General features: G+C 33.5%; 3 protein-coding genes across 3 annotated transcripts; 2 read left to right on the plus strand and 1 right to left on the minus strand.

Annotated features, from left to right (window-relative positions):
* The first annotated feature begins 1,837 nt into the window (after positions 1–1,837).
* LOC123666455 lies at positions 1,838–10,550 on the plus strand. Its single transcript, XM_045600548.1, has 7 exons — positions 1,838–2,006; positions 3,153–3,238; positions 5,269–5,352; positions 5,889–6,016; positions 6,355–6,450; positions 8,705–9,223; positions 10,151–10,550. The coding sequence occupies exons 1-6, from the start codon at positions 1,872–1,874 to the stop codon at positions 9,196–9,198; spliced, it is 1,023 nt and encodes a 340-aa protein (XP_045456504.1). The 5' UTR covers positions 1,838–1,871; the 3' UTR covers positions 9,199–9,223; positions 10,151–10,550.
* A 2,438-nt stretch (positions 10,551–12,988) lies between these two features.
* LOC123666474 (nucleolar complex protein 4 homolog B) lies at positions 12,989–21,448 on the minus strand. Its single transcript, XM_045600568.1, has 10 exons — positions 21,316–21,448; positions 21,115–21,223; positions 19,355–19,557; positions 19,053–19,183; positions 18,706–18,848; positions 17,972–18,169; positions 17,482–17,653; positions 17,087–17,253; positions 16,273–16,469; positions 12,989–13,635 (listed from the first exon to the last, which is right to left on the minus strand). The coding sequence occupies exons 1-10, from the start codon at positions 21,436–21,438 to the stop codon at positions 13,516–13,518; spliced, it is 1,563 nt and encodes a 520-aa protein (XP_045456524.1). The 5' UTR covers positions 21,439–21,448; the 3' UTR covers positions 12,989–13,515.
* Positions 21,449–21,891: 443 nt separating this feature from the next.
* Positions 21,892–22,657, plus strand: LOC123662471 (putative nuclease HARBI1). The gene is made up of 3 exons (XM_045597315.1): positions 21,892–22,116; positions 22,211–22,401; positions 22,477–22,657. The coding sequence occupies exons 1-3, from the start codon at positions 21,892–21,894 to the stop codon at positions 22,655–22,657; spliced, it is 597 nt and encodes a 198-aa protein (XP_045453271.1).
* Positions 22,658–26,550: the final 3,893 nt, after the last annotated feature.

Raw genomic sequence — 26,550 nt, forward strand, 5'->3', positions numbered from 1 at the left:
TCGTCTGTTCCTGATATGAGCAACTTAATTCTTGTATTATAAGTAACAGGCGACTACGACTGTTATAGCTACATGTAAGTGCATTGTGCATGTTATCAAGTATACATATTTGAATCATTGAAATTATATTGTGTAACATTGTTTTATTTAATTCTAGAATGTGATACGTTATTATAATGTTTTCTAGCTTCTAGTCTAAATATTGTAGAGATGGACCGATGAGTTTGGTCAACTAAGTCAGGTTATGTAACATCTTGACGTGCAATTACTCTGTCCGCATGATATGTTTATTTATATTCTAGTTCTTATACGTGAAGACCTATCATTAGCCAAATGTTGTTTATTTAGTTCAATTGCTATGTATTTTTATTTGTCTTGTTGGTTCTCCGAATATTAAATAAATAAACGGTTGCAAAATGATCGACTTGTCACTTACGCACATAAAGTAGTACATTCTACATTGAAGTATTATTTCGTTGCCAAAATAATAAACCTATATTAATTGTTGCTAATTTTGTAAATATTCATACAGTAATATCGTGATATCACTAACATGAACTATTAGTACTTAAAGGGCAAAGAGACCTTTGCACAGTAAATAATTATACAATTTAAACTAGCTGACTCGGCAAACGTTGTCTTGCCGCTAAACGCTATTTAAAAATAGGGGTTGGTGGTAGAAGGGTGAAAATTTAGGGTTGTATGTATTTTTCAACGCCAAATCATAATAAAAAAAAAAGAAAATAATTAATCTAAAAATTAAAAAAAAATTAGGTGTGGACTATCCTTAACATTTAGGGGGATGAAAAATAGATGTTGTTCGATTCACAGACCTACCGAATATGCATACAAAATTTAATGAGCGTCGGTCAAGCCGTTTCGGAGGAGTTTAACTATGAACACCGCGACACGAGAATTTTATATAGGTATTAGAATATATAGTGCAAACAAAAATGCCCATATCTCAACAAAATTCGGTATTGTTCATACAAACGTTCATGAGCATCGGTCAAGCCGTTTCGGAGGATTTTAACTATGAACACCGCGACACGAGAATTTTATATATTAGACTACTAACACACACACACACACACACTCTACAATTACTAATTCCAGTGATAAATTGATACATGATTTCAAGTGCTCAAGAAACATGTCTTGCATGCTTATTTACTTCCCGGTCCCTAATATGTTTTAGTGTATTTATACATAAAGTACCTATGTAAATATACCACGCCCGGACTCGGGGCACTAATCGAATCCACCACCTTGAAGTGGAGAGCAGACTACCTACTGCTTTAACCGCCAACTCGAAATGATGTTTTGTTAACATTTATTTTTTATTATCGTAATGCATTGTTCTTGTATGTTTATGATAACGTATTTGAATCTATTCATTTCGTTGAAGACAATGGTCCGCGTTCAATTATAATTAATAATAATTATTTTCTTTGTGCAAGATACTATCATCAAAATGTAATCCACGTACCTAGTCAAAAAATATCTTTGCACGGCTTCAATTTCCATTGAAGAGTATTTTAAATTTAATGCTATGCAATAAAAAACTACAACATTACCAACTTGATATCAGAAAATTTATTATTTTGTATGATACTAACGGAAACGTAAGTGCTTTTGGTAACTATGGTGGCAATCAAGCGTAACGTACGTATGACGGGTAAGAGTTTACGTTTACCGTGGCCTGAACCCGCAACAATCTACGCCAGGGACGCAACAAGCGCGTTGCTGACTCTTTATCTTTACATCTCCTCCTTTGAAGTGCTTCTCTGACAAGCGAGGGGTAGCAGTCAGGGAATATGAGTGGATTTTATTAGACTTGTGTTTCATGCAGGTGGCTAGGAAAACCAAAGATGCATATGTGGATGTGGTTTGGCTACGACCTCGGGGAGTTCCTGTTCGCAGGGCTCACGATTAGCACACGATGGGCCTTCGCCTTGACGTGGATCGTGCTTTTCTTCGTGGCGTTACTTTTCGAAGGATCAAAGGCAAGTACTATTGAATAAAACATAACCGTCTTATTCTCAAATTGGTCAAGGCCTATCAAGTTTTACAAAACGATTTTCATAAATCATTTTGCTCGCATCTTTTTATTTTTGTCCACTGTCTAGTAATAATAAAATTAATTGGTGTCATTTGTAAAGGATTTCCGGTTAATATTGTAGTGTACCAAGCAGACTAGTAGTAAATACCTAATAAAGCACGGAACATATTGCGTGTCTTTTTAAAAATTTGGTTAATTATTAGTGTATTCATAAATAGAAACAATGGCACATTAGATATATAAGTAAACATAAGCGTGCTTATGTAGGTATCATCTGTACACATCAATACAAATGTTAATGTTTTCAACTAGCACGTTTAGCGAGAACTTGCATTTCATTAGTACTGAGTCTTTATCATTGTTGAACCTAAACATAATTTTATATTATATATAGTCCGTAAATCTAGATCCGAGTGCCAAAACAAATACTCATATCAACGTAGCTTGACACATTTAATATTGTCTCTTACTACATAATTACATACTTATCTACACAACAACAACAATTCAACAATTCACATCCCACTGCTGAAGCTTAATCCACCACGCTGTCCCACTGGAATAATATTTGTCATCAGGTGGTATGATAACAACTTGAACGCTAGAGAGACCCACAAGCACAGACAACTAGACCGAAAACGAACCCGTAAACCATCTGTGTTTTAGGTGCTTACACGGGAGCGGTTATTGTTACGTACTTATTTAATGGGATTAAACTCGTACACACGAAGAATTGAATCGTTTTTGAAGTTATACTTCTTTTAGCGTGTTAGGGTAAAGTGATGAGAGTAAATTTTTACGATGCACAACGTGACAAAAAACCGACACCCTGAGGTTAGCTAGTCAACGAAGAAGCGTTAGCAACGTGAAGTTAGTTAGCCAATGAAGTATAACTTCTTACGTGCGTATACACACACACTTTTATATAACATTTAAGTAACCTAATAAGGTTTCGATGTTTACACCGTTTTATTGCTAAGGCGGTCTTATTCCTATTAAGACCTCTTAATTACTTTTAAGTTTTCTATTATAAATATGTGTAATAATTACCCTTATTTTTTTCTGAATATAATGGTTGAAAATCTATTAGGTTTATCTGGCGAGAGTACAAAAGGAGGCCCACAAGAAATTGCACCCTTATCGGTCAGACGAGAGGCGAAATCTGTTATGTGAACGGTACGTATTTATAAAAATTAAATAAATATTGCAAATGTGAAAACTTCTAGTGGATTGATGTTGTTACTCTTTCACCTCAAAATTAATCAACCAATTTCAATGATACTTAAATGATGCTAAATGTAAAATTCTCAAAGGGCTATTGAGGGCTAAGGAGGTACCTACTTTTTTAATTCAGGTAGTTGTTAAGACTTACCTACTAGCAGCATGCCATTTTTCGTCGCAAACTATTTACGATTCAGTGGACTTTCGTTATAGAGTAACAAAAACCAATTCAATCATTTTATTTAGTCGTGGCGTGGTAAATACCTATATGTTTTTTTTTTGTACACATGCATAAAAATACATATTTTTTACACGTGGAACATGATCTATAACGGCGACAGAACCTCCCATTTGAAGGAACACAGTTAGAAGTCGAACATCCTACAGATCGTCAAAAGCGTAATTTAAATATGCAAAATTTTCAAAGGTATCAAAAATATAAAAAGATCGGGCGGTTGAGTGTGAGCATGGTCGTACCCAGAATTCTATAAAAGTGGGGTAAAAGATGTAATGACAAAAATTGAGAAAGGTATGCTCAGATGGTTTGGCCATGTCGAGAGAATGAGTGAAGAACGATTGACGAAAAAAGTGTATAAGGCGAGCGTGAACGGAAGGGGTAGACCTAGGCGGACGTTTCGAGACCAAATAAGGGATATCCTGAAAAAAGGCCAGGTCAAGAGTACCCTAAAACCGAAGAGCATGTATGAAGGAAAGAATGAAAGTGGAAGAAGCAAAACAAGTATGCAAACAAGTGGAAAGAAGTGGTCTCTGCCTACCCATATGGGAAAGAGGCGTGATTATATGTATGTATGTATGAGGCAAAAAAAAATAATATTTCTGCAACTTTGCATTTACTTTCACTATCTACCCTACTTCAATAATAATTTGCGGACGTCTTGGCTATATCTACCTAAATTTTCCTTATTAAAATCTAAAATATTCATTACCCCTACCATGCCCCACCCCATTCCCATTCATGCCTGACCGTGGGTACACCCAAGAGTGTGAGGATTTTATTAAAAAAAAAAATCGTGGATTGGCAAAAGGTTAATAACCTTTATAAAATTGTTACTGGATACCTTGTAACGGTTACGAAAGGGAGATAATGTTATCGGCAATAAATGTTCACAACACAGTTGATATCGACGAGCAGTAAAACGCGTTAAACATATCATACAGTTATTTCATAAATTCTTTTGCGGATGTATCGAAGTTATCGAATTACTATATTATTAGTTATTGCTAAGGACTTTAGCCATAAATAAAATGTAATGATATATTAGACTGCAAATATATTTATGTAGGTAGAAAATAATCTTAAAAATCACTAAACGATTAGGAATTTTGTCATAAAGTTGACCTTAAAGTTAACGACAACCCATTCTAACCATTCTAAATTTTCAACCATGTGAGACCTTGCATAATTATAACTAGTGAATGGGCAAATTGTTTTAAACCAGGTCGATTAAACGGAACTTACAGCGTTTTTAATATTTTATAATACGTTGTAAACACTACTAAATTATATATACTCGTGTTCCCATTAATTTGAATTACTTGTTGCTGTAACTTTATTATCTTATTGGTTTAGTTGATCTAAACATGACCTACAATCTACGTTAAGTTATACAAAGTTTAGTTGTACAAATACCATAAGATAAAATTGTGCCTACAAATTAATTAAACTTTAATTGCTTCGGTAAAATAACGTATAGAAATGGAAATATCGCTTGAATAACAATTTATTTTTCTTTCCCAAATAAAAAAAAATGTTTTGTCAATATTTTGGCGCTTATTTTAAAATAGAACATTGTTTCACAATTTTTACAAAATGTTTAAAATTTTTATGTATACTTAAAGATTTCTGTACCTAAATGATATCATGTGGATGTTATATAGTCTGGGCATTGTGCTTGTCTGTTATTCCTCGACTCTCAACTCAGGAGCAATCGAGTGTGAAAAGTTTATTTTATTTTTGTTTGTAGGGAACAAATTAACGCGATGGAGCCAACTACTAGTCGCAATACAAATTCTGGTCAAGTTAGCAGATGGGCGTCCTTCCGCGTCAGGTAGACAAAAAATTTTCCTATCACAAAAATAACGTTTGATAAGAAAATGGCGAACTTAAATTAGAATGGTCAAATGGACAAATAAGTTTATGAACCTTAATTTGACTGATACTATCTTGAAACACTGTTTTGAGATTTATTTTATTAAACTTTCATCCATGTATTTATATTTTTGTTGTTTAAAAAAAATCATGAAAAATGCAGGAACTGATTGTAATTAATCAAAACGATATTTGGATCAAAAATGTTTATTATTATTATTGATGACGACTCTGACGAGAAGTTGGGGCAGTCGCCAGGACTGCTCATAACTCTGTATGAATATGAAGAATAAATAGAGAAAACTCTCTTAGTTTTTGGAGTTTGTGCGTACGCGTATTTGAACGCGCGTGTGCGTGCGCAGGCGTATGTGTGCGTGCATGTTTGGGCGTGTGTATGTGTGTGCGCGCGTAACGGTGCGTGTGGGTGCGTGCGCGGGTGAGTGCGTGTGTGTGAAGCGTTTACATTTACAAAGCCATGGTCTCTGAATTTTCTAGGACGTTGGTGAACACGCACCAGACCACAGTGTTTATGGTGCACAATATAGTGGGCTACCTCTTGATGCTCACCGTTATGATGTACAACGTTCACCTGCTGCTGGCTGTCGTCTTCGGAATGATGTTAGGTGAGTCACGTCGGAAGATTGCACTTAAGTATTGCTTGTTTGAAACACTTGTGCACTCTGTATTTTATGCGATGGAACATGATTTTTGTGAAGCAACATTGAATATTACGCTATTTTTTTATTTGCCGTTAAATATACATACAATTTACAAAGACAAAATTACAATAAAGTTAAAATTACAAAAATAGCAATAACAAATAAAAAATTGAAATTGCACATATTTTCACAACAACAAAATACTTGTAAAGGAACATCAGATACGATATTTAATAAATTTCTGGTTAAGAAAGATTTAAGCATAATTCATAATAATGAAAATGTAATATTTAAACTTTCAGGGTATTTCCTTTTCGGGACAAAACTAACTCGTCTACAGATGCAATGCTTTAGGACCAAGAGGCTGGTGATCTGCACGCCGGAATGTGACGACACAGGTAGGGAAGTTATTACCGAAGTTTTGAAGTTAATTTTTTTTTTAATTTACCCTTATATATATTTATACACCACTTGTTTCATTCTTAAATTGAATGAACGTACAAGATTAATAACATGTGGTGCGCAGTATATTTCATTGAAAATTTATTTGTTATCAGCTTTACTTTATTTGGTTATTATCGACAAACTTTTATAAAGAATTATAGACTATATAGGCGTTTGTCTTATTGTTCGTATGGGCTTTTTTGGGTTGGATTGAGTTTGGGTTGAATGTGTTTTCGGACACTTGGCACATAGTTGTCATATTATATATTTAGGCTCTTAAATGTGAGGTGTTTGTTATTCTTATTTATTTACTTATTACTCTAATAATTTTGTGACAAAATAATAATAAATAATACCTCTAAAAAACTAAAATTCAGTAAAATCGCGTTTGAATAAGTAGGTCACTAAAAGATTTGGTACATGTATTATAGTGTCGTTCCGCTACTTATCGCGTTCCGTCGTTCACAGGAAATAGATTTTATTGATAAAATTTTATCTGAAAAATTAGTGGAAAAGTTAGACCTAATTCAAAGTACCTATTTGTGTATGTAAGGGATATTTCTCGCAGATTACCGTGAAAAATGGTATTGAAATATATGTGAATATAAAATTAATTTAACGTTACGGGAACTCATACTATACGCAAGAAATTAAGTAGAATATTTCTTTTAACTTGCTTGTATTTAACTTTTCCGGTCTTAATTGCTAATTATCAATACGTTAATTCAGCGCATAGCATAATCAGAATCTATTAGGCGTAAAAACTAGGGGAGGGTAGTCGGATAAATAACAAGGGATTCTTACCCCCACCCGCTCCCAGACCGCTGCAACACTGAGAAGTGCAGCTGGGAGGAGTGCGAGGGCAAACTGTGCAAGCAGCTGGACGCGCTGGAGCTGCAACAGGCCGACACCGCGCTCGCGCACGACTCCTACCGCCCAAAGTATACTCATATGTTGAGGGGGTTGCCAGACTTGATTTTTTTGGCACTTGCAATCTATTTTTTTTATACAACTATCGACAAACAAGCGTACGGCTCACCTGATGGAAGACGATTACTGTAGCTTATAGACGCCTGCAACACCAGAAGCATTACAAATGCGTTATCGATCCTACCCCTAAACTCTCCCCCGAGGAGCGGTCGCCTTAATGCCAGAACGCAACACTGCTTGAATGCAGTATTATTTAGCCGTGGCCTTCTTTAAGATCAAGGTACTTTCTCAATCGGGCTGCTCCAAATTTTATGCTGGATATTTCCTGCTGTGCCCTTCCTCAGTTTTTTTTTTAAACTTTATGTATCAAATAAACAGTAATGTAACTTATTTATTACAAACAGCATTAAAAAACCACTCAGGTTTACACCAATGTTATTTAGTTACCAATGAGACAACAAACTTAAAACAAGTACATATTCACACACCATCCTATTAGACGCAAGCCTTTTAAATTAATTGGCGTAATACTTTCAATCAATTCAGACGGTAGATAATTTATCAATCGACCAGTTTTTATTTTATTTCAGTTGCAAGTGCCAAAAATTATATACGACAAAAAAAAATCATGTGTCATTGGTGTGTCTGTTCCTATACGCGACTGGAGTTTACTGCTTAGAACGAGTACCGTTGATAATTAAAAATATATCTCTCTTCCTCGCAAGGGACGTTGCACGGTAAAACGTCACACTTAGGGCAGGTCGTTACTGTTTCACACGATTTCACTTCTCATATTTTTGTCATATCACGCTTTTGTCTGGTAACCCTAATTGTCGACTTTATCCATTCAGTAGTTCGTGGTGTTGCTAGCTTTATTACCTGTAATTCCTTCTGATCCTATATATATATATCCCAACACTTCTGATCCTATATATATATCCCAACACTCCACCGTAGATAGTAGAAAATAATTTTTAGAATAATTTTATAATCTTGATAAAATTACGATCACGTTGTAAGAAAATACATTTTTGGAATTTAGATAAACGCATATTATACTTTCTTACCCATTCTTACTTGGCGTTCGATCTGTAATATCGGCACGTTTTCTGATTATTTAGCGGTATAATTAATTAATACATTGATTCAATACGTATTTATTCTGTTTAGTGCTTTTTAGAAGTAAATTAGATTTGTAACTGTAATAGTGTAGAATTGCTTAGTCACAATGTTGTTAAATTTTACATAAATAAGATTTAATTCGAGTTTTCTTTTCAGCTGAGAACTCGACACCACCTCTTCTGCAGTCTCCTTTAAATTCAGAGTCTAATCTATTCACATGTCAGACAAGAACATGCATCCAGCCATCACACTACTTCCCCGTGAGCACTTTACAAGATGGCGGTGAGAGTAGCAACGCCACGTGTTACTATGGTGCTAAAAAGTGTCCATCGAAAGTTGCCAGAGCGAAAAAAATGCAATCAGGGTCAAGACAATGTCACAGTAGTGGCAGTGAGAAGGAGGAAAGTCCGAGCGTCGAGGACACGCAACTCTTGCGCAGTGAACACGGCTGTTGCATGAAAAAGGAACCGAAAGAGGAAAAATGCTGTAAATCTAGTCAAAGCACGACAGTCATCATTCACGAAACAGAAAGTCACGATGATAGTTCAGAAACGAAACTAGAGCCGAAGAGTAGAGAAGACAGTCCACAGATAACGTGCTGTCATACGAAAGCGTCACCTAGTGAGAGTCAGGAACAGATAATAAAGTGACATTTGTTTTGTTATAATCTGCGGATACTGTGTAATAGTCGTGGGTCGTAACGTCTTTTATGTGTAATCGGTTATACGTAGTTTCGTGGATACGCGTAACTAGTTTCGAAACTGCTTATTTTTCGAAACTAGTTATTTTTGTATACAGTATCAGTACGGGACGGCGACGTTATATTACTTTTGTTTGTATTATGGTTATGAAGTAGTTATATGTTATAACTTGTAACATATACGAATGCCGTTACGTACATTAATATTGATGGATAGTATAATTAAATTAACTTCCCTTCATATTTTATCCAGGCTTACGACTGGCTGCTAAACATGTTATTTAAATTACTTTTTGATTTTTGTATAGTCATAATAATCGATGCAGGCGTATTTAGAAGTTCATTTGATTTTATGTACAGTTTTTAATTATTTTTCGAAATACATACATACATACATATAATTAAAAATACAACAAAAAACCCATACTATTTTAGTATATACTTCAACACGAGACAATAACATTAATCGTTAATAATTAATCACTCGTCAACTGTCTTAACTTAATGCTAAATAGTAAATTCGAAAATATTTAAAAAGAAACACGACCGAAATTAAAATTTCTTTAAAAAAACTGTGCGTATTAAAATAAACTTAAGCTCATAGTCAATTGCGTACAAAATCCCATGAGCATATTCGAAAACAAAGATGCATCTATAGTACTTATAGCCATCTCTTTTTATCCTACGCGTAAGCGTATCTGCGTATTGTAATGATTAATATTAGTAACCTGTAACCTGTTACGTTATTAGGCAAAACGCTTATGCGCCGGTCGTTGTGTCAAGTTTTTGATAAAACTGCGTACGTAAAATAATCGTTACATTTGTATCGGCGAAACTACGTATATGTTTATTAGCTTCGTAACTAGTTACTGAAACCGATTACGTTAAATAACGCCCACCGCTACTGTGTAGTTGTTAAAGAGGCTCATAGATGTACAGATCTATATTTAAAAGTTTTTATCTTTGTACAGATTTATATTCTTGTTACTTTATAATTATGAAATGTAGTTTTAAGTTTGTTATAGCGAATTTTTATCTATATATTTATGATTATGAATATTCGGTTCCAATACCAAGTGCTCAATTAATATCTATGTTAAACTATAGCAATAAAGGCAATAATTGGACGTGCCACTTGCCAGTTAGTATAATTTACTTGTCATGACTATAAATATACAAAAATATATAATATGAACAAATTTCAGCACTGTCTATAAATAGAATGTGACGTTATTTAATATGTATTATTTGAATTAATTTGTATAAATGAGACAATACCTTGTAAATAAAGTGTATGAATTATTTTCTAGTTTTACTGAAATATCAATTCATTGGTTGCAAAAAAAATTACCCAAAATATTTCATCTTTTGACTGCATCATAAAACAATTTTTTCCATTTTAGCAAAAAACTGACATACTAATGATGACAATTAAATCAAACACAATGAACAATTTTTCTATTCATTTATTCATAATAGAACATTTTAATGAATAATAAAATAATGACTTAATCTAACTTAAAACTAACTCTTTTATTTCAAATAATCACATCATACGGCGGGCGCGGTTACATCATCCTAGCACACTACTCCTGAGATTCAGACTGAACTTTGAGTTTTTTGTATCACAGTAAAATGTTACGGCAACTGGGAAATATAGATACTTCTAGATCTTCAGTAATTTGAAATTGAAGTTAATATTTTATAGTACGAAAAAATTTTGGAATATAATAAATGTGCGAATTTTAATTACTATTTAATTTAAAATTATATATAAAACTAGCTGACCTGGCAAACTTCGTATCGCCTTATTTTTTTTCTTAAATATAATAATTACATATATCAAAACAAAATATACCCTATCTTTCAAGTTAGATCAAACTGCACACGGTGTGCAAATTTGATTAATATCGGTTAAGTAGTTTAAGAGTTCATCGCGGACAAACATTGTGACACGAGATTTATATATATTAAGATAGTCATAGATATTCACAAAGCTACGATAATGATCGAAAAATACCATTAACATTTTATTGTGATACAAAAGTAAAGATGAAATACGAAATATAGAATTCATCTATTAAACTTATCACTTTGAACACTATGGGGGACACCAGTTGGGGCCCACTTGTTTAGACCATAGGGCCAGTTTAAAAGTCCTTATTTAAAAAAAAAATTATGATAAGTTTTTATTGCACTACCGTACCCATTCTTAAATAATCTTACTTATTTTTCCTTACACTATATGTCACATTTTTCACTATAAGTCATATTTTTTTAAGTTGACTCTGGTTCGCGTTCATGGGGTGAGCCCGCGGCACCAACGGAAAAATTGTGTGTCGACTGCATGGTGTCCCCCATGGCCCAAACAGAAAAACTAAAAAATCAAGCCGGCGTTTAACGTGTTAATAAATTATCATTTTATATTATAAACACGGTGTTTGTACGGTTTATTGCGATTTGAATTGCACCGCACCCAAACTGCGAGGCTCCGATAAAAAAATAACAATTAAATTAATTATGGCCATTGTCAGAAAACCTGTTAGTTATCAAATATATAAATTTTTAAATACTTCTAAAACATTTCTTAATTAAATAGCACTTAAAACAGCTAGGTTAGGTAGGGACGATAATAAAATTGGAATGAAGTAAAGGGATTAATAAGAAAATTGAAAGGAAGACTTATATAATTATATATAATTTATTATACAAAAATCATACCACTGATGTTGGTGCATTTAGACTGGAGTCTATACCATGAACTTTTATCTTTGAAAATTCTTTTGAAATTTATAACAGTAAATGATACTAATTAAATGCACATTATACTGGATTTCTATACAATTTTTTTTTCATAACTTTAACGTCTAAATATCTTCCAACAATGTTCTAAACGGTTTAGAAATTGGAAGGCTAAGCCTTCCAATTTACGCGAGCTTCGTCGCAACAATAAATTAAAAACTGTCTCAAAAATTGTAATTGTGTAATTTAATAAATTAAAAAAAGTCATAGAAATAGGATTTTTTGAAAATAGTGCAGATATTTCAATAAAAATAAAATTTTACAAAACCCTAAATTAACTTATTAACGAATAAATAAACATCACAAACGGTCTATGATCACGACCAAATTATTATTATTATTTATTAACTAGAGACCTTTCCAATTAATACCACACAACTAATAAAAATGTAAAATAACTTTTTATTTTCAAATTCTTCTAGGCAAGAGTAATGTTGCACAAAACGCGCAAAATCAATCATTTATTTAATAATAATAAAAAATAACCTCGTCATATTTTAACATTAAGTGCAAAATTTATGTAAATACTTACATCTAATTATGTCAAATATAAATTAATACTTATCTTATTGGGATTGTTATTTAGTTTCGGTCGTCACTTATATAACTAATAAACGTGAATAATTCTTGTAAAAATATTGAATAAAATTGCACAAGCATAAATATCTTCCAACAAATTTCTCAAATGTATGCAGTGGTATATTATGTATTGTCAATACGAGTATGTCGCATGCTGTCTTCACCACTAATATTCTGTTTGAGAAAGAAAACTTGAATCGTGAATTAAATTGTCATGTTGTATAGACTTGAAGTTAAATTTAACAAATGGAACTTGTTGAAAAATATTCAACAGTAACAAACGTCCTTTTAAGCTAAAGAAGGAAACCTTTTTACCCTGTTTGATTAATGTTGTAAAGAATAATAAAAAAAAACTGTTTTTGCAAATTATATTGCATTGAAAAAACCGCATTACTACTAATTGTATAGGATGTATTACATAGGGTTACCTATGAGTTTTCAGTACAAAATAATTTATGAACGTTTTTAAACCCGTAATATTTTATTAAACACTATATTCACGTTCATTAGTAAGCAATCGCATACTCAATACCTCTTATAAATATATATTTTATCAATTAATTCTATGTTAAACATCTGACAGAAAGGGTTTTTTGGTCATTTATCTTGCAATGTTGACGCTCAAATTAAATTATCAATCAATAAAACTGTCGATCATTTAATTTTCACGTATGTTTAGAACTATCTGGAAACCTAAAGTTTTCTTCTAGGCTATTTAGAATTTCCGGCATTTCACTGTATCAATATATTAATACTCTTCAATCAAAATCAGTTTTCCTTTATTCGGATTCAGGCAAATCCTTTTCGCCTTTGAATGGAAAAATAAAATATTCATACCTATTTTTACACCTTCGGGTGAATTTGGTATTCAATGTCGAAATCTTTTTCAAGCCATGATGTCCCAGTACTGTAAGAGCCGTTCCCCGGAGGGCAGGGCCATAGTTTGTGGTCTTATGAAGTTTAGTTCAATAGTCTTGAATCTCTTTTTTAGTTCTGCATCAAACAACTGAAAAAAAAGAGGATTTATAGATCTTGACAATATAAGTAGGATGTATTCTGCTCAAATCTCGAGCAACTAAATAAAACCTAAACAACATGACTTTCAAGTAGTGTTGTGTTCCTGTGTGTTTGAGTAAGATCTCTTGGGGAAGGTCGGCGGCGTAAGGTCCAACGCGCCTACCCTAAATCAGGACCACCGTGGTCCCGATTTAATAAAATATGGACATTGATGCTAGAGGCAAATGTTCGAAAATTTTTACTTATGGCTAACATTAGGATAAATAATAAAGACAAAAAAATATTATTATCCTACCAGGACTAATTCTTGGTAAAAAAATAATTACTTTATTTTTGTACTAGCTGCTGCCCGCGACGGCGTCTGCGTGAACGCTAATACAGCACCAAAAATACCTACGATTATACCTTTTAAAGTAACATTCAGTTACCCGTTTCTTCTTTACATTTCATATCTACAGAAAAATCTCATAGATGGCGCTGCTTTAAAATTGTCTTGTCTACTTATATTCATTTAATTATGTTTATCGGCTTAGTTACTTATATTGCGTGATTTTTATAGTGTGAAGCTAGCTTATATAGCATGGTTATTAACATAATAACAACAACATTCAAATATGCGTCGTTAGATGACACGTTGTTACAGAATGCGTTGAAGAAATCAAGGTTCACTGCTCGTTCCCCGTAAGTGATAGCGTGATATTATGTAGCCTATATGTTGACCCGACTTCTTAATAACATTCGTGCCAAATTTGAAGTAAACCACGCAGTACTTTTTGAGTTTATCCCGGACATACATACGGCCAAACAGACAAAAATTCTAAAAACTATATTTTTGGCTTCGGTATCGATTGTAGATCCCACCCCAAGTATTCATTTAAAAAAATATTCAATGTACAGTTTTGACTTTCCTACCGTTTTATTATATGTATAGATATTATTAGGTTCTGAAATAATTTTAGCAATTTATTCAGCGTTAAATATTTGAACATAAAATGAATTTTATATCCGTCTATGACTCATTAATATTGTTCATTCATTTGCTCTTTGTGTCACTTTACTATATATACTTACAATATTACTCTATTGTCTGTGGTCGGAAGTACGCCATATTTGTTTGCTATTTAAGACTATCCAAAAAAAAAATACAATATACATAAAAAACCTTTTAAAGATTTATCTGATAGGCAGAAGAAAATGCGCTCTCTAACACTTTTAGATCATTTTGAGGAGGAACTAGTTTACGCTTCATGTGCTAAATTGAATGAATCTAACAAAACAGAATTAGCGAATACAATAAAAGGATTCTTCCGAAACGAAGAAAAATGTAAAATAGTAGACAAGCTACTAGTTTACTAAAAATAAACTGAAAAACTGTGTCTACCTGACGATAAAACGTTCGCTCTTTAGACATCATCTAATTTATCAAAATCGCAATATCGCAATTTGAGGTTCATTCTCGATTCAGAAAATATTTTTGTGCTACCATCCTATTAAAAGCTTCTGGAAACAAAAAAAAACTTGTTATCCTTTAGAGGGAGATATAATTGTTATCTGGCGTTAAAATACGACTTCAATCGCTACTGGATTTGACTATTAATAGGATTTTAAAAGTAATTCAGCTTGATTCCGCAACCACAAAGTCATTGGTCATCAACCAAAATTTGTTCGATCGCAAAAACAATTATTCCCAGAGGCGCTGGCCTCTCTGGCATTGATCTTAAACAATGAATTTTCAGAGGAAACAGAGATTTCTCAAGAAAACGTTGACCCAAATGTTATGTGAGTTTTGTTTCTAGTGGACTAAACTACTACTCATAAATGAAAGTTGCCTCCCCCCGCAACCGCGTGAACCCCGCTGCGTTGACTTTGTATTTCTTCAAACTTATCTCAAAAACTATTATTAAATTTAAAATTTCTAACATTGTAAGCATTTCAGTTACTATATAATTCTTAAGTAAGGACATATATAAAAAAACCGTTTTTTCAACTTGCAATAACTCAAAAGTACGCAGTGATAAGTAGAAAGTATCTTCGAATGAAATACTCAGAATCACTCGTTTTCTAACATGTGTGATCGCCATCTCGACAACTCTTAAGAATTTCGATAAATTAACAGAAATGTAATTTCTTTCATACAAAAATAAAGTAATTATTTTTTTTACCAAGAAATAGTCATGGTAGAATAATAATATTTTTTTGTCCTATTAGTTATCTTAATTTGTACGATTTTATTTTTGTGTTACCCACACATTAAGAAATTCTAAACATTTTTTAATATCATATCAAAAATCGATCGTTCCAGCGGGGATCGAACCTGCATCTCTGACTGACCGTGTCGGTGCTCTAGCCAATTAAGCCTAGGAACGATGTACTCGCTAGATCGAAATTTTCGATATGATTCGACGGTCGATTTTTGATATGATATTAAAAAATGTTTAGTTATCCTAATGTTAACTATCAGTAAAATTTTTTGTTCGTTTAGCATCAATGTCCATATTTTATTAAATTGGGACCACTGTGCTACGATGTTTCTAGTCTTGCAGGTGTCTGTAGCCTATAGTAGCCGCTTACCATCATGTGGGCCGTAATCTTACAAAGAGAACAAACAAAAGAGCAGGGTACTCACAGCGCAGTCATCGTCCCTCGCCAGCCAGACGGGCGCGGCGGGCGCGTCCCGGGTGTCGGCGGCCAGCAGCCCGGCGGCGGCGGCGCTGACGGCGGGCTCCCAGTGGCGCCGGAGCGCGCGCAGCTCCCACAGCGACGACCCCAGTGCGCGGGCACGGCGGGCCGACGACTCCTCCATCACGTATGGGTCGTTCGACACTATGAAACATTGCCATCTTATATATTATCTGTGCTGTGTGTGTGTGTTATATATTATCTGTGCTAATTTGGCACTGTTGGAAGCCATTAAGCTGAATGAATGAATGAAACATTGCTTTTTGATAATTCGTCCTCTACATATGTATTGTCATTGCTTGTCTCCATTTAGATAAAAAAAAAAAAATATACCTATATCAATTTGCAAAATTCATTTTAGGGTCTATGGGAGCGTGTAGCTGCCTACATACCACCGTATATTTGTCCTTTCGCTTCCCTGATGCGTGAGCCTCGTCAATACACCGAATATATATCTAATAAAATAGTTTTTGAAATAATGGCATCAGTACAATTCGCGCACCATTTATACATTTCGTATTTATGATTCTTTTATCATAAAAATAGAAAATAATATAGAAACTGAAAACTTTAAACTTATTTGATGAATTTATTTTATAAAGCTCATTCATTTAGATGCTCATTATTCTTTTATTCTAAAAATTAAAAAGTAACAAGTAACCTAAGAACTTCTAGCTTATATAAATGACATATTTTAGCAATTAATTTAACATAACTTTTGTTTTTAATTGAGATGTTAGTTTAAATTGAATTATACTCACTAATGGCAGGTGTGTCTTCACAGCAGATCATGCGTTTCAAGGCAGGGTGTCTCATTAACAAATTGGCCACCAACTGTAAAAGGCCTTTGGCATCCTCCGGTGAACCAACTAAAGCCAGCCGAGACAGACGTTTAGCAAAAGCTGCCACCAGGCTTTCAGGTAAATGTCTGTAGAATATAATTAGATATAAACCATAACTCTATATCTTCTCCTCCTCCTCTAAATCCAATTTTAATTTGTTATGTTCTATACAAAACTAGATTACCACTGACTAACAAACTTTTATTAATTTCTACAGCAACAGAATTAGACCATGACCAGACATATTATATGGATTTTAAGTTTACACTTTAGCTACTCTGTGATAACAGTATGTATAGATATTGTTTACTTACGTGGAGCTAAGGAATATATCCGTAAGATGCATAAGTCGCTTCTTGTACCGTGTGGCAAACATCTCTGGTTCAAACATAGCATACAGACGGTCATACATGTCTGGATAGTCGATGTTGTGGTGCCTCACTAGTTCCAACACTCCTTGTAAGGCAAGCATGCTAATTGGTCCTCCTGATAATAAAAAGATAAAAACAGTAAGAACACATGTAAGTATAGATGATTTTTTTTGTCAGTTACTAAGATAGATTGATACCAAAAGAAATATAGTATATATAAAGTGGTCATGACCCAGATATATAAAAATAACTCATAGAAAAATTCCTGGGTGATAATTTACAAAAAGCAGTTTGGAACTATTGGAAGCCATTAATCCTACATATACCTATAATGAAAGAAAAAGCTGATTGACAAGAATCATTTGCATTTTAATATAAAAAAAAGAATGAATATCTTTTTAATAAACTTACACATAAATAAATATAGACTCACCTGCATCAAGACTGTCGCAGAGCATGTCAGTGGCCAGATGTGGCTTGGTCAGGAGAGGCATCAGGCGCTCAACGAGTAGCAACAGAGCTCGGCGGTGCGTACGAGGCTCTTCACACAGCGGCCACTGGCATGCATAGCTCCAGCAACGGTTGGCTAACCGACGGCACATTGCTGGGTTGAATGGAAAGTTGGGTTTGCCTGCAAATTATATTCATTAATATAGATGATTCCCCTATTTTATTGAAGTAAAACTTCTTTACGTACACTTGACTTGGGAAGTAAGCTGGTGAATGCGCGCCGAGAGTGTTACGAAACGAACGTTAGTCCTTTAAATATCCTTATATTAATCTTCTAACTGGATGGCTTCCCTATGGACCGTGAAAGGGTATAGATGTGTTTTCTGAGCAATTTGAATTAACCTAAATCTTTCTCGATCTTTTTCAATTTGAATTAATCTGCTTTCTTTAAGCCATCAATATAAAAAGATAGCAGTTATTAATTTTCTTTTTTTATTTTCAAGTTACATGTTACAATTTTTTAAGTAAACTACATATAATAAAACAGCAACATTAGCATTTATAATAGCAAATTTTTATGACACAGTGCTTTAAATGTTATGTCTACAAGTGAACATTGATCACACATAAAACATACATGTAAATTAAATGAAATTAAATGATTTATGGTAAAACAAAATGCTTGCAGTTAATGATAATGCATAATAATGAACTTACCTTCAGCAGCACACAGCACCTTCATTTCATTCTCATCATTATCTCTGTCCTTGCATTTGGCTTTGCTCTCAGTTGGTATCTCGGCTGCCAGCAACTTGTCAAGTAACTCTAGGAAGTTTTGCATGTACATAGGTGACGGTGATCTAAAACAAATTTGTTAAAAGCATTAATAATCATTTCTGTATAAACACGGGTTGTATGTATGTTGCTTCACTTCCTTGATTTATATTATTCATACATACATATTAATAACAATATATAATAAATTACATACACACATTGGACTTGTATAATAACTCTATATAACTAGGTTTATAAAATTTAAAATGAAAATTGAGTTGTCTTACTTGCGAAAAGCGAGTGTCGAAAGCACTTTCAGACCATGTTGTTGCACATCTCTGTATTCTGTGAATTCTTGAAAGCGCGCTATCGGAGCTGACATTGAAGTTTCAGAGTCTAGTAGCACAGCGAAAATATTCTGGGAAATAAAGACAAAATAATTAATATTAGGAGTAATATGGTAAATAATCTACAATTTTAAAAATTAAATTTTTGAAAAAATTTAAGTTATACAATAAACATAGAGTATTCAGTTTTACTTTATACATATAATGGCAGTGAACTAAACAATTTAACAAGCCTAAAATACCTTAAGCCTAACAGAAGGGAAGAAGTAGCCAGTTGTTTGTTCCAACGGATGCTTCCCTTCAGCCTGGAGCAGTTTGCAAGCCGTCACGAGTGCTTGAAGTCGTGAGCTGGTCCGTCCACGCCTCATACATTCTAGTGCACAGTTTATGGCAGCTTCGTAGCAATCGCACAACCATCTTGTGTACTCTGCTTCTGGGCTGTGGTCTGTCAAAAAGTAAATTTATAAAACACTTTATTCAGAAGGCCAAAAACATTTTTTTTTTTTTATCAATCTAGCTTCAGAAGCACTTGAAGTGCCATTAAAACAAATATTAATGCAAAATATTTGTTATAGTATAAAAAACTTATATTTATTTATTTATCACTAGATGCTTGCAACTGCTTGTATAAAAATCAATTGAGTCATTATTAGATTGAAATATAGAATATTACTTTACACAACAGTATAGTCGCTAGTGACTATTAACATTGTCGTAACTGCAAAATCGCATTTTTTTGTTTATTTCATAAAACGTTCCCAAATAACCAAGTCTATCATCAGGTGAAGAGAAATTTTTTATTTTATACATATATTATTTAGTTGTGGTACTTCTGACAAATTAGTACCTATTAGTCTTAACCCGTTAAAAATGTAACAAGTGACTTTTCTCATATTTACACATTAAATATAGGCCAGTAATAATATTAAGCATAAATAGACTGTACAGCATTACTTTAAAATTTCATGATCCTGCTTTAAATAAGTAAAAAGATACACGCAATTTACACTTTGAATCCCTCTCCTGTAAAGTTGCTATTTTTCACATCCTATGTTTTTAATAATCATGGGCGAAGTAATCTGCTTAATACTGAAATTACTAGTTCGTATTCTTAAAAGCTTTTATAATGAGGTAAAAGTTATATTATTGTAGTTGTATCAAAACCTATTGAATAGACAATAGGAGTAAATAAACATCCAACCTATTCATACATACAATACAATATATAATACATCACATACTTTTTTATTTAAAATATATCACAAGACAAAGTGCACAAAAAATGGTAATGTTATTGATATTTATCAACAATTAAATTTTTATGTAATAATAATGTATGTTGAAAAAAAAAAGATAATAATATGTAAGACAAGGTGCTAAATATAAGTATACACAACAGAGAAGATTGTTTGAAGATGTAATTATCAATTGCTTGCATATTAATGCAAGCAATTGATAATTACACTGCAGTGGACAGAAAAAAATGGAATATAAATATCATGAACGTACAATTCAACAATTTTATACATTTACATTATTCAGACATTTATGATATTATGATAAAAAAAGTGTCCTACGATTTCTGATTAATTTTAATCAGTAGAAATATAATATCAACACAGTACAAAAATGACTGCTCATAGCGATACAATGCAATTCTTGTGTACATAATCATGCCTGGTTAAAGAAATAAAATAGGTGCAGGCAAGTGTCTTTATCTCTCTATTATATAAAATTAGTTTATATAAAGGACAGCCTGTGCCGTAATCAAACTGCTTACACAAGTGATCTGTAGTTCTGTCGACCCTAAGTTTTACATAAGCAAAAATATCGCATGTAAACATTATAAATATTTGTATATTATTAATAAGACTTATAATGGTTTTAATTAATGATTACTGTTTTTTAACACACTTATAATGGGAACATTTTTCGCTAGAAGCACATTTTGAGACAAAATCAATAATTATGTAGTGACAATTGAGCTAACCGCTTTACGTACCTATTGGTTTCAATGGAACTATGTGCTGGATTAAATCACCCCGTTTTAATAGCTCCGTGAAAATAACTTCTATAGTAAGCAGAAGCGGCGTATAATTCTCGGTTTCAGCCTGAAATACCATGAAAATAATATATCGAAAACGTAACCTAAGACGCAATTTTAATATACACAACAAACGAAATATATGCGAAGCAATCTTACCTCAAACATTTGTAGGATATCAGCGAGATTATTGGCATGTTTTCGCGAGTTTAAAAATTCATTTGCTTTATTACGAAGCTGTGCAGAAATCATTTTCGATAAATTTAGTTGCACAGCAGCCATTTTTGTATTTAAAAAGACTTGTATTGTGCTCTGTGTCTGTGATTTCAGCAGGCTTAGCCAAGTTGACAATCTACAATCGATAACGCTATTAGAAAACTAACCAAATGTATAGGAATGACATCATCTCAACGTTAAGTCACGTGATCACAATAAACGAATACAAAATTCGTAGACAAGTTTACTCGTTCAAAATGTTACAACGAAATGGAATCGTTTCTACAACGACGATCACTACATCCCATACAAATGGTAGCCATGTTACAGTTTTGACAAGCGTTAGCGAAACGATGTCGAACTTTTTGGATGATAGCTAAAAGATTGCCGAGACCCAGTAGTAAACGTTAAAAAATGACGTCTATTATGATAATTTGAAAGATAGTTGATAGTTGTGTTTGGACCGAGAATTGTTTATTTAAGATAATTTTAAACTATATTTAGCATTTAGCATTTAAAATGCATACTTTAAATATGTTGTGGTGCGCTCATAATGAAGAAGTGTGGCTTAGGCGCCAAAAAAGAGTCTTAAATCGTCAGTGCATGGAGACAATACGCGAAATGCCAGAAACGTTATTTGTGCAGCAATTTCGGCTAGACAAAACGACTTTTCAAGCCCTTTGTCAAGAACTCCAACAAAACACTTCTTTAAAAGGAACCAAGGAGATTCCCCTAGAAGTTAAGGTTAGTGCTTTTTATGCTGACTGTCAAAAAGTATTAACAATTTTTTTTATTACATATCCATCATTTCATGTCCTAAATATTTGTGATTTTGTAGGTGTTATGCGCTCTTAGTTTCCTAGCCACAGGATCCTACCAGCGAATTGTTGGCGTCACTCACCATCTTGCCCAACGCACAGCTAGTTGGTGCATCAGACAAGTTGTTGATGCTTTGAACCACCCAGCTGTCATGGCAAAATGGATTGTGTTTCCGAAAACACGACAAGATAGAGCGTTAATAAAACAAGAGTGAGTACTTAACAAACGATTTAACAAAATTTTAAGTGCATGTAATGTAATTTAAATTAACGATTAATGTTTCAGGTTCCAAAGAAGATTTGGCCTGCCTGGTGTAATTGGGTGCATTGATTGTACCCACGTAGCTTTAGTAAAGCCCAATGATGAAGAGTATCTTTTTTATAATAGAAAAGGGTATCATTCATTAAACGTTCAAATGGTAGATATTATATTTATATATTCTGGTTGGTATGTTATAGCTAGATAAAACATTTCTTAATAAAAGTTTTATTTTTCAGATTTGTGACAGTAACCTTTTGATTTTAAATGTGAATGCAAAGTTTGGTGGAGCTACACACGATTCACATATATGGTCTTCCAGTATAGTTGAATCATATATGCGTGAACTTCATCAAAATAATGAACAAGTATGGCTATTAGGTAGGTATCTAAAATAGTAAAAACATCCAATAGTAGTTAGTTTTCCTCTGTTTTGTCTACAGAAACTATTTTTTTAGGTGACTCTGGATATCCACAACGCCCTTGGCTTATGACGCCTATCCCCAATGCAGTTCAAGGTTCTGTTGAAGAACGATACACGCAGAAGCATGTACAAGCCCGTAACTGCATTGAGCGCTGTTTTGGATTACTCAAAGCACGGTGGAGATGTTTGCTTAGAGATAGGGTTCTTCACTATCATCCTCATGTAGCTAGCAACATTACAATGGCATGTTGTGTGTTACACAACATAGCTTTGAAGGCTGGCTTACCTCCATTACAACCAATTTCTGTTGCACATGACGATGGGGATGATATAACCATGCAAGATCCCACACCCACTGCGACTTTGGGTAGCCAGAGTGAATTAATCCAAGGAAGAGCCATGCTGAGATGTTTATTAAATAGATTATAATAAGATTATTTTAAGTTAATAAGATTTTATTTAGAGGTACATATTTAATTTATCTTTTACCTACTATATGATTAATAAGTTATTGATAGTATTTTGTAAATTTCCAGTTAATTTTATGTTCAATGTAATGTACCTACTTAAATATAAAATAATTAATAAAATATCATTATTATTACAAATAAGTTTATTATTATTTTTATTAAAACATTTACACATTAAACGAACATCAATTCGTGGCATGCACAGTTGAACATAATTGTGTTTGCAGGCAAACGAAGAAAAACCGACTTCAATTATATCGACAAGTAATACAACGTAGGTAGACGAAAAAATAGTCAAGTAGTGTGACCACATGATAAACATCGGCTTTCGATTAAATTAAAAATCATCAAAATCGGTATACCCAGTAAAAAGTTATGCAGATTTTTAAGAGTTTCCCCCGATTTCTCTGGTATCCCATCATCAGTAGGCCTAGCCAAGTTACAAACGTTTCGTATCGAACGTCTTTCTACAGTCGTTAACGTCTCGGCGTAAGTGATTTTAAGATCCTGGTTTCTTTATCATGGTACCAAAGTACGAATATCTCCTTTCCAACAAAAAAAGAATTATCAAAATTGGTTCATAAACAACGGAGTTATCTCTGAACATACATATATATATATATATATATATATGGTCGAATTGAGTAACCTCCTCCTTTTTTTGAAGTCGGTTAAAAAAGGTTTTTTCAATTATTATTACTTTTTATTTACAATTCCCTTAATACCTACATTTTAGGTATTATTTGTTACTTTACATAAAAATCAATTAGCTACAGTTATTGTACATAAATATTAGTTTCATTATTACATTTCAAGTATAAATTAAAATCGGTTTTGTTATAATATTACAAAAAAGATCAATTATTTTACTATTAAGGTATATTAAATAAAATTTCATAGGGCCAGGTAACCCGAAAAATGTATATTTTATGAAATCTTGACATTTAAGGATTATACTGAGTTGGAGTTATTTTGATGCTTTTAATAATTATAATTCTGAAAATACATACATCTTACGGCCGCCAATCATACTTTAATTAACATAAAACCTAATACTGACTTGCAAATTGCAAAAATCGTAAGAAAATTTGAATTTCGCGGGCTACCGTGAAGGTTCCATCTTAACTTAGACGAATTAAAAAAATTGGGAAAAGGTTTTAAAATTTAGAGTTGGTTGATTGGATTTAAAATTTAGAGATGGTTGATTGGAATTTAGAGGTGGATTAACTGAGGTAGGGCACAGTAGGAAATTTCCTGCTCAAAATGTGGAGCAGCCCGACTAGGGTAATACCTCGACCTTACAGACGATCACAGCTAAATAACACTATTTTCAAGCAGTGTTGTGCTCCTATTGGTGAGTATGGTGACCAGAGCTCCTGGGAGAACTGGGGATGGGGTCGGCAATGCGTTTGCGATGCTATTGGTGTTGCATATAAGCTACGGTAATCGGTTACCATTAGGTGAGCCGTATGCTTGTTTGCCAAAAAAGATGAGAAAAATAAACAATTGGAATAGCAAATATAGAAACAAAAATTAATTTTTCCTCTGATAATGTAGGCAATTTGAAACTGTTCATAGCCCTCAGCTGAGACCACTATCACTACATTAGACATTTTAAGGAATAATGTCTGTCGAAGGTAGTGATGATGGTCTCAACTGTGGTAAAATTTGTATCAAATTGTCTAGAGTATCAGCTAAACGACTTAAAATGACATTTCGGCTTTCTTCGACTGCTATCCTTCGCGATTCTAGTCCCAACCTTTCTGTTTCTCTTTCATGGAATTTTTTTTCCCGGTCTGCCTCCAATTGTAGCCGGCGATGCTCAACCGCCACGAACTCGCTTGTGGCTCGTTCAAATGGCGTTTGTGTTCGCCGTGTGCGCGCTCGAAACTGCCTGCGGCGCTGCGGCGTGGATGTGGTGGGCGACGCCGTGGGCGACGGGCTAGCCTGATACCGCTGCCGCTTCAGAGGCCCCCGCGATGTGGACGCGGTAGGCGACGTCGCTGACGGCATCGGCGCGGATGCAGTATCGGATGGCGTGGAAGTTCTCCAGAGGGAGTAGGTGGCAGTGAAGCACGGGTGGTAGATGCTGGTGTTGCCGAGAATAAATAATTACCGTCATATATTAAAATGTGCTCAAGTGAATTACTTAGCCAAAACATTGTTTCTTCAAAAAATAAAAGGTACCTTGTGGAAAATTAGAAGGAATAAAATCCAACACAATTCCACCTGTGGCAGAAATTTGGGACGGACAGACAGTAGGTGCAGAATCTCTTGAGTATCTCTCAGATGGTGGGGCCTTAAAAATATGAAGAACTTAAATTAAAATAAATTAAAGTTTAAAAAAACTAAAAAAAACACGCTTTTCTAGCTAATCGAACGAAAAAGTAGAAAATACGCTTTTTACTCTGAATTGAATTATTCTCTTAACAACTTAAATTTTATTATAATTGTATTTCGAAGTAATTAGGTAATTATGATTGATTGTTCGATTTTCTACTACTGTAATAAAAACTCTTTGTAATTAAAAATTATTTTATACTTTTTGTTGGATTAGCTCTAAAAGCGTGGTTTTCTAGTTTTTTTTAAACTATAATTTATTTTTTATTTTTAGTTCGATTTTTCAATTAATTATTTGCGGACATGTGATAGTATTGAAATGCCTTACGAACTATTTCGTAATCTAGTCATTTCGTCTAAAGCTTCACTGTTGTATGGGGTTTTTCCTGTTAACTAAGAGCAATCAAGTTCTTCAAACTGAATACCGTCTAAATTTGTAAGGATATTGGGAAACTGTTATTGAATTATTGCATTGTCATCGGTCCTCGATACGTGTGCAAAGTTTGAAATTAATCAAACTTCTGGAAATTGGTGAAAATTATGCTCAAAGATTCCATTACATATATACATACAACCCAAGTTAATAAAAGCGTGGTAAAAATGAGCTTGTTTATAAAAGAAAAAATATAGTAATAAGCAAAGACCACAAGCAAAGGAAAAATATAGTAATAAGCAAAGACCACAAGCAAAGGAAAAAACTAACATCAAAGCCTCTCTCCTCAATTTCAGCTTGACCAACAACAGCAGCCAAACCCATTATGCCCAACACTCTCTCTTCTGCAGCAGTGAGGGTTTGTCTGCTGCTTGGACCACCACCAGTACCAGAAGCTGCATAATGTAATCCCAAGGCCTTTTTTTTTGTTTTAG

The sequence above is a fragment of the Melitaea cinxia genome, chromosome 2 (genome assembly GCF_905220565.1).
Source record: "Melitaea cinxia chromosome 2, ilMelCinx1.1, whole genome shotgun sequence".
NCBI lineage: Eukaryota > Metazoa > Arthropoda > Insecta > Lepidoptera > Nymphalidae > Melitaea > Melitaea cinxia.